This window comes from Ciona intestinalis, chromosome 6 (genome assembly GCF_000224145.3).
Source record: "Ciona intestinalis chromosome 6, KH, whole genome shotgun sequence".
In the NCBI taxonomy this organism is placed as follows: domain Eukaryota; kingdom Metazoa; phylum Chordata; class Ascidiacea; order Phlebobranchia; family Cionidae; genus Ciona; species Ciona intestinalis.
Window position 1 is genome coordinate 1,204,424 of NC_020171.2, and position 9,542 is coordinate 1,213,965.

At 33.5% G+C, this 9,542-nt stretch overlaps 2 protein-coding genes across 3 annotated transcripts in view; one reads left to right on the plus strand and one right to left on the minus strand.

Annotated features, from left to right (window-relative positions):
* The window catches only part of bach (transcription factor protein), a 9,636-nt gene extending 5,375 nt beyond the window's left edge, over positions 1-4,261 (minus strand). The window contains 4 exon segments of one of the 2 annotated variants that reach the window (NM_001078193.1): positions 20-161; positions 1,421-1,542; positions 3,659-3,792; positions 4,065-4,256. In NM_001078193.1, the coding sequence (NP_001071661.1) occupies positions 20-161; positions 1,421-1,542; positions 3,659-3,792; positions 4,065-4,113 (447 nt within the window). In that variant the 5' untranslated portion in view covers positions 4,114-4,256. 2 annotated transcript variants of the gene reach the window in all.
* Positions 4,262-4,793: 532 nt separating this feature from the next.
* LOC104265790 (trafficking protein particle complex subunit 10-like) overlaps positions 4,794-9,542 on the plus strand; it is a 13,025-nt gene continuing 8,276 nt past the window's right edge. Inside the window, exons 1-10 of the mRNA XM_018812286.2 lie at positions 4,794-5,028; positions 5,430-5,650; positions 5,996-6,198; positions 6,354-6,549; positions 6,875-6,986; positions 7,355-7,602; positions 7,922-8,104; positions 8,286-8,423; positions 8,675-8,817; positions 9,261-9,401. Coding sequence (XP_018667831.1) covers positions 5,004-5,028; positions 5,430-5,650; positions 5,996-6,198; positions 6,354-6,549; positions 6,875-6,986; positions 7,355-7,602; positions 7,922-8,104; positions 8,286-8,423; positions 8,675-8,817; positions 9,261-9,401 — 1,610 coding nt within the window. The 5' untranslated portion in view covers positions 4,794-5,003. The remainder of the gene's footprint in view (positions 5,029-5,429; positions 5,651-5,995; positions 6,199-6,353; positions 6,550-6,874; positions 6,987-7,354; positions 7,603-7,921; positions 8,105-8,285; positions 8,424-8,674; positions 8,818-9,260; positions 9,402-9,542) is intronic.

The window sequence follows — 9,542 nt, forward strand, 5'->3', positions numbered from 1 at the left end:
AACGTAAAAAATAACCAACCTGTTTTAGCAGGTTAAGACAGGAATATTCCAGGTTTTTGACATCTAGTTCTCGAGCTGCAGCCAAAACATGATTGATATTACCTCGTGACACGGTCAGTTTTGAGGTATATGCAAATTCTAATAGACTCTCCATGCCAAGTCTGTAATAGAAAACATGTATGTTAAAATTCAAAGGAAATAATATTACACAATGTTAAAATATAAAGGCATATCACTTACACTGTATCAGTAAGTTACACGCATGTTAAAATGTAAACTGTTTCTGCCAGGCATAATATACCAATACACATTAAAATGTAAGCTGGTTCTGTCAGGCATATAAAATAAATGCAAGTTAAAATTTAAACTATTAATAAAACAGAAAACAAAAAAAGGCATATTACACTTGTCCCTCAGGATATTAAACAATTGCATATTAAACAAAGCATGTTAAAAGTCAGAGTGACTGAGCAGAATGCTATCTTGGCATAGCTCTATGCACTTCATAAGTGCCTATACACTAAACTACTGTCTGTGTAGTTATGTAGCCATGTTATAACTGCATTTTGTATTGAAGTAGAAAACTTTTAACATTTTTTACATGGCGAACTTTTTAGGAAAATATTAAAAATTACTCTTTATAGTTTAAAATCACTTTTTTTAAATAAAAAATAAAAATCACTCATTAAAGTTTATAATCAGTTTTTAAAGGAAATAATACGAAATAGACTTTAAAATTTTAAATATTTCTGGAGCGCCGACCCATGCTGTTCAAACAGTTAGCTTTGTGTTCATACTGCTCGACAAATATTAGCCCAAATGACGGAAACTTTTCATGTTTCACAGAATGTAGGGGAAAGGGTAAGTATGTGTACTGACATAATGAAAGTCACCCTTGCGGCAGCATTTTAATCAACTGAAAAATGAAACGAAATGTAAGGGAAAGGGCATGTGTACTAACATAATGAAAGTCACGCTTACTGCAAGATTCTGATCAACTGAAAAATGATGTAACTGGAACACCAGCGAAATACGGCTTTCTCAGGGCAATGACAGTGGGTATAACTTTTAGAAGTTTCATACACTTTAGTTGTGCCCACTTACAAGTTTCCACGTATATAACTTTGTAGGTAAATATTTTAAGAGATTTTTTTTAGTTAATGCCAGAAAATTTGGACAACCCATTAGTGACCAGCGTGTTAAAGCAATTGTCGTTAAACTTAAACATCTTGTCCAAGGACACAGCCCTACAACGGCAGCAGCATCAAGGCTCAAACCTAAAGCATATTGGCCACAGGCAGGCAAGCTACCCACTATGCCTTGACACAGTAATTTGCCTATACTAAAAGGTACAATGGTACATACACATTAATTTATATATCTATATATATCAAATAAATATCATAATATTAGTCCTTACCTGCTTATACTACTTAGTTCAAGAACAATATTGTGACTGACATTGGCAGGGTCCGTTATAATTCCATTAAAATATGAGCTACATGCTGCCAATACTGCTTTATGCGCTTGTAGTTCAACACCCTGCAATGTAAAATAGTTACAAAAAATTATCTTAATCTTTTAGCATCTTATCTGGTTTAAAATGTGTATTATGTTCAAGATTTGGTCTCCCAAGACTTATAAGGGAATGTGGCCCTGCCAGAAGTAACATAACACTGTCTTAGTGCAGTGTGTATGAACAAGACTATCTCTACATATTGTATAGGTGAGTATATTATATACTTTACTTTTTAATTAATTTGGGGGGTTTCAAATTTTCAATTATAGCTAAGGTTTAAGACTTTGGCAACTAAATGCAATTAAATATTTAAAAAGTTGATAAGAAATGCTATGTGCATACAGTTATGTAACTTTAATTGATTTCATTAAAAAAACAACATCAAATTTTACAGTAAACCTTAATTTGTTATTACAGCAGTTCCGAGGCTATTTATAACTTCTTGGTAAAAGACAATAGGAGTCAGAAACGCTATTGAAAATGTGCTGACTAAAACGCTTAGTCATCATGAGTAGCTTTGTTTACATACATGGTGGTTAAGTGGACGATGCCTAAGAGGTTGCCATTCCTTGGCTGTGTAAACAAAAGCTCTTTGTTGCTATAGGTTAACTACATACCTATAAATACTTCTGCACTAAAAGCACAGATTTTAAAATGACAAAACAGTTTCCTACTCTTACTTAGCAACAAATATTTTGACAGATTCTAAAATGACAAAGTTTTCTCTAGTTTGAATCACCAAGAAAATTTCTGGCATTATAGGACAAAAATATGTATAGTAACTACATACACGCTTTTGCACCAAAGCACAGATTATAAATAGAGTTTTTTCTATTTAAAATAAAAAAGAAAATGTCTGACTTTATAATCAGGGAAATTTAATAGTTAATAATTAGTTAATTACACACACATTTTTTCTAAAGCAAATCATGTTTTTTCCCTATTTTAAATAACAAAGAAAAAAGACAAAAGAAATTTACATCCCACAATTGGTAAGTAGAATTAACTGGGTTAACAGTTCTTCCACCCACACAAAGTGTGAGCTCCCATTTTAAACAATATCAAGTAGCTCGTAACTCAAAGAACAAACACACTGCTGTGTAAGCAAATTGTGTGGTCTGGTTTCTACAATGTTATAAGTATTAACTTCCAACCTGTGTAATAGATAGGTCTAAAACACTTTATTCTTTCAGAGTGCATATGAAGTCTTATAAATGACCACCCCCCCCCCAATAAGGCTAACAGATTACTTTTAGCTATATAAGTCTACTATATTTTTATCATGCAAATATATAAAGGCATAGAAGTATAAAGTAGTTCCTCTTTTGTTTTGTAGTATAATTTCAACAGACAATGATAAAATGAGTAAAATTCCTTTACATTTTTGAGATATTGCTTTGCAACAATACTTAAATAAACATCAAATCTATAGTATGTGAACCACTTAACATAAGATTTACTTCATTAAATTTTCTTCATTATTGAGAGTTATAATGAGTGAATTAACATAATGTTATAGCCTCAAGGCCTAAGTATATTTGATTAATACATTTACAAATAACATGTGTTATATATACCCTTGGCTTGCTGTATAAAGATTTATGAATTTGAACTTTTTGCTTAAGGTTATCTGATATAGACTGATAAGCATATGGTATGATTCATCTAATCTGTGATAAGTGAAAGTGCATTGGGTTAATGCGTTTATTAGAAGTATGATCTTTCTGTGCTGACTCAGACATTCAAGTCTTATTTGTCATAGTTTAGTTGATACATGATTAACTGTTAACTGAGTGGGCGTTATAAAGTACTTTAAGTTTAAACACACATGTCAAAGAGACCTTACTGTGAGTTTAAAGGGTGCATGTTTTTCAATTTAAAAACCTGGAGTGATATTGTTAAAAAACAGCTAATACACTCATAGTTGTCAAACATCTGAAAACTTTGATTAATGTGGCAAATGCAATTAACTTGGCTGAGTTTGTTTGTATTTTTACCTGCTATTTTTTCACGCGCCAATTTTTGCCCTAATAAATTAAGGTTTGATACTGCAGTATTGATTAAAATTTTATAAACAACCCATGCAAATCTGGCATACACACAGTTTACCAAATAACACAAGCATAAAACGCAGCATACCTCTACAATTACAGTCATGTCACATAGTAGACCACTTCTTCTTTGTTCGTTAAGTGTAGCAAGTACATTATTTGAATGTATGTTCGATTCATACACGTATTGTGGTTGGACATCACAATGTTCTGGGATGTAATCTGTAAAAATAATAATACAAGTTTATTAATCTTAATTAACAGGCTACTAAATTAATATAGGCCTTTATATAATGTTACTTACAGTGTAAAGCGTTCACAAAGAGCTTTAAAATAATTACTTTTTTAGCATACACACTACAACAGTTTGTAAACTTCTACTTTGACTACTTTTTTATATACCAATATACGTTAAATATAGTAAACGAGCCGAAAAATACAATTTTACATTGTGTCTGGTGGCAGAAGTAACAGAATAAGGATAACTCAAATACCTGTAGGCTGTTCTTGTGCTAACGTTACTATGACTGCAGATTTCTCCATATTTTGAAATCATGAACATACAAGAATGAAAATTAAGGATCAGTATACGTCCAACGTTTTACGTATTTTTTAAACCCCTCGATGTTTCGAAACACACGAGAATTGGACACCTTACTTGGCGTTAAAATACACCTTTACCGTCTATATTCTGTATATAATTATAAACATAAAGTTAAAGTCTAAGTCATACAATAATTTTAACCTTTTTGTGCCTAACAGCTGGGTTAAAACACGAAATACCACCAGAATGAAAGAGGGAACTTTGTTTTGGGAATTCACGTATATGGAAACGAAAAAGTGCGACCGTACGTCATAAAGTGTTTCCTTTTTAAGAAATAGGAGTTTCCCGCCAACATTTTTCCTTGAAACAGAATGTCAAATACTAAACAAATCATCAAAAATCAATGTTTAAAAGAAAAAGTCATGTAAAAATTCTGTAATTAAACAGGAAAACAGCTTTTCTAGTAACTAAATATCAATTTTGGATTATATTTTTATCACTTATAACGAAAACTATAATTAATGGCTGGAAACACTATAAAGTCCCTACCATAACTTCAATGCAAATAAATGCATGTAAGTTTGCCGTAAACGAGTAAATGTTTGTTTATGTATTAAAATTCCCGTTTTGCTGCGGTTGCGGTTAGATTTCGTGACTAATACGTATTTTTTATATCCACCTCAGACGTGCAAAGCAGCGTATATTTAAATGAGCAGTTAATACTTTATTTAAATGAAAAATTGTGTACGCAATCGTACGGACAAAAATTGTGTATACAAAACGTATGGATAAGTTTTGGGACGTTTTAAAAACGCCATGAATTCTTTAAACTGATGAAAGTAACTACAAGGGATTACTTATAAAGTTGATAATATATGAGACAAATGTTATGGAAAACAAACCTACTATAACTTGTAAGTTTAATTTTTATTTGTTACAAATATACATTTTGTTTTGTGTTTGTTAATGTTACCACATACAGTATCTATGTTAGTTATTTTTCTATATTGCATATACATGTTCAGTGTGTGCCACAAAAAAAGCTGCAATGAAATTTAAAATATATCAAAACCCCCACAAAGTTACATACATAGTAATTGGTAAGATAGCATAAGGTGTATAAAACCAAACACCTGTGTTATATCGACTGTCGTTGCCCTGCCATACAAGAATAAATAAGTTACATTCATTCATCCACAAAGTTACATATGTGGTAATTTGTAAGCAGGCAAGAGGGTTATTAAACAGAAGGCCCCTTGTATAATATCTGTCATTGCCCCACCACGCAAGGATAAATAAGTTACATTCATTTCAGATTCAATATCCAATTCCAGTAATGAAGGATCATTCCTTACACTTTCAACTCGTTTGACAGAGTCTTTGTCAAAGTTGAAAGTAGAGTGGAAAAGAACATACGGACGTAGCAGTCATGAGTTATATCTTAATGTTAAGATAGTTCCGCTCACTTCTGCCTTGCTCGAACAAAACGACTTGGTCACTAGGCCGTACTTTCATATATTTTGGACAGACTGCAATGTAAGTGTATTGGGTTACAATGTAAAAGAAAATGCCTTTTATATATATATATTTACAGTGGGTATGATGTTTAAATAAAACCAGTATATGCATAAATTAGCACAGTTTTTACCCCTCTAACCCAGAGCTTATGATGCTGTTACCATTGTTGTTGGCCATACATTATAAACAAAAAGATAAATCCAAAAATAATAATAACCCACAGCCCACAGGCCACGAAGTTGTAAAACCTCGCAAGCTGGCATGAGATGTAGTGTACTATGACCACTGTCCTTGCCACGCAAGGATTAATTAGAATAAACAATCATTTCATCCTAAGATTAAAATCCTATCTTTCTCATCCAGGATGTTGATTTGTATCGCTCCTCGATTCGAGAAGAAATATCTTCATGGATCAACCTCCTAAGCAGTCATAAAGCATCTGAGTGGATCATTGTCATAGTAACAAGCGATGTGCTTTCTAGACTCACGAAAGCAAAACTTCAACTTCCACGAACCTCTATTGCTGATAAAGTAAAGGCAGAGTTTTGCCCGAAAAATCCTGAAAGGTGAATTTAATGTTTTTTTGTTTTTTTTACACTCATATTATAACTTGACAGTGAGCATGTGGTGTATGAATACCCCATGTGTATCTGGTGTATAGGGAGACACCCATGGCCTTGCTATAACTCTACAGTTGGTTTTTATTTTCCTTTTTTTACAGACTACAAGTTTTATTTGACCCTATGCGCGAGTCGGCAAAAAGTGCTGAATCATGGTCAGCGTTAGGGACAAAGGTAGCCACCACGACTGTGCGTTGTATGGAGACCATTGTTTCAAAATATGAGGATAAGGTTCGCTCAGAACGGGAACGAAGAAACGAAAAAACCTGGGATTTTTGTTCCTACTTTATACTACAGGTAATTCTGATGTATAGTAGGTTGGGGTATGGTGGGACATTTTGTTGACCTCTTCTATTGTCCCATTTGGTAGTAAACAAAGAATATTACACAGAATTATATAACCGTATCTTCACAACTCTAAAACACATTGTTAATTTATTAACCCATTACTGTTTATTCTTGAGTAATTGTTTTAGGTATTTATATATATAGGAATAAAAAACACCAAAAGTTATAAAATGTTGGTCTAAACATTGTTCTCCATGCATAGTTTATCGTGTATTAATACACAAGAATTCGTACTTGATTTAAATTAGTAATAAAACATTACCTTTAATTGCAGGAGGAGCTAGCTTTCATGTATGAAATGTTAGGCATGTGTGGTAACGCACTTGTACAATATGATGAACTAGATGCAATGTTTACACAATATGTGCTGAATGCCAACGCTGGGGGTGAGTTATTTCTATTCAAATCTTAAATTATAGCATGTGAATCCTTTATTCAACTAAAGTTTTCTCTGTTTTTTTTATTATTTTAATTTATGGTGCTGTGGTTCAGTGGTTAGGCGCTTGCATTGTAACCGAAAGATACCGGGTTCAATGCTCGATACTGATACTATTGACAAGTTCTTGGAAGATTGCATTAACCCAGTGATCACTAATAAGTTGTAGCAAGAAATCAATGTTATTTTTAAAAACAAACTACAGTTTTCATTCTAAAAAAACAGCCCTTCATCTGTATATAATTTGTATTGCCAATAAAAAAATCAGAGTTTCCAACTAAAATATTCAGTGTTACCAATTAAAAATCTAAAATACAGAGGTAGCCCATTGGTTGAGCAAATTCAGTGAACCTATTACGAGATGGCATTCCTTGTTACTATGGAAACGTGTGGACAACAAAGCTAGGGAAGCGATTCTTGGAGGTCATGCCTCCCTTATTGAGATTCGTAACTATCTGTTTACTCGCTTATGCCACCTACTGTTCAAAATGGGCAAAGTACGAGAAGTCACGCAGCGAATGCATTATTTTCTACATTCTATTGTGACAGAAGTGGAAATTTTAGAGGTAAATTGGTTTTATTGTATGTCTGTTTACCTTTGCTCCACTTCAAGCTGTGGTATGAAAGTTTTACTGACCACATAAATATAGTTTTAAACACCCCATACTCACTATTGAATAATAACATGGGTGTCTTCATATACACCAGACACACATGGTGTATTCCTACACTTCATGCTCATTGTCGAGATATAACATGGGTGTCTTCTTATACACCAGACACGCATGGCGTATGCATACACCTCATGCTCACTGTATGCATACACCTCATGCTCACACCAGACACATATAAAATGTATCCATACACCTCTATACATTTTTCCAGATCAACGTCCCACCAGGAGCATTAGCATGTTGGATATTTATGTGTTGTTTGGAGCTAGTTGATGCTCTGAAAGCAAAAAGTCAACATTCAGAGGAAAATTCAACTAAAAAATCAAACTCTGACATGAGCCAGGAAAAACTGGTGTTGGAAAATGCAGGATTATGGAACTTAGCTAGATTAAAGGTGAGCTACAATGTATATTATATATTTGTGTGTCTTGTCTCACTGTCTCAGGCACCAAACCTGGGGTGGCAGGGTGGGCAGCCCTAAAATATAGATATATATGCAAACAATAGTAGCAGCATTATCCACTAAGTTACAGCCGCAATAGTCCAAAATAATAAAAAACAAACACAAATTTCAGCTCTACTACCTGGGACAGTTATGCGGGTTACTGCCAGGTGTGGTAACATCATCAGATCATCTTCATATGGTGGTGGACTTGTTAGGGGGAATGGGAGATGCAGAGGAGAGGGACCAAGGACATCAATCACCATCCCTGGTAAGATGTTCATTGATTGGTTAGTGGGCTTATAGTAGGGTAGGGGAAGATGGGACAACCTTTTTGTTCGTTTTTTTGTCCTATTTTGTAGTAACAAAGAACATTCAAAGAATTATAAAACCGTATCCTCACGACTCCCATAGATCGTTGTTAATTGTTTAAAACACGATTAAAAATATGGGATATTATGTGCTAAGTCTTACCCCACCTACTGTATGTCACAATTTTTTAATTCTTCCCGATGCTTCTAGGTCCTTCGGGAAGCTCTGTCATCAAAGAGCAACTTCAAGAAACATTACTTTGAACTCTCAGAGCTCGCTATGGGGACTTATAAACACATGGGGCGCTACAGAGCAGCACGGAGTATTGGAAGCGATCTCGCTGAATTTTATTTGTGAGTTTTTTTGTAAAACTGTTATTCAAACAATTAGTTAACACTAGGTTAGAGCAATCTTAGTTTTTTGAAGACGTCACCCCAACTTTTGAAAACAGGCTTGGCTACCACCCAAGTTTTAGCATAAAACAGCTTTTACCCTGCTTTTGACTGTCTTTTTAAACAAGCAGAGCAAGTTTATTGCATTCAAAGCACTAATGATGTTTTACAAATATGAGTGTAACTGCATTTTAACATTGTCAACTTTTACTAAAAAAACAAAAAACGTGACACCTATTTATGTAACTTATAACTGTATATAGCATTTCTACACCAGATTTTGTGCACAAATCAAACAAATCAAAATTAGAAAGGGAGCTTTTATTACAAAACAAAAAAATGTGACACTTTTCACCTCAGATTTTGTGAACAAATTTAATAAGTTACCCTATGCCCCCCTTTAGGTTGGAAGGGGAGCCATACAAGGCTGAAGGTTATTTCCTTGAAACAGTAAACATGTACCAGAAAGATGGTTGGAATAGCTTATGTGCACAGTCTAATATGAGATTAGCTGAATGCTACAAAAAAATGATGAATATTAAGAAGTAAGTTTATACATATATAAAATAACTTTATCATAGTTTAGGTTATATTTAAAAATTAGGTGCATTTCACATTTTTTACAAATATTATTTTATTTTTAAGTTTATATTAATCTCTGGTCCTATGGCATGCCACACACTACA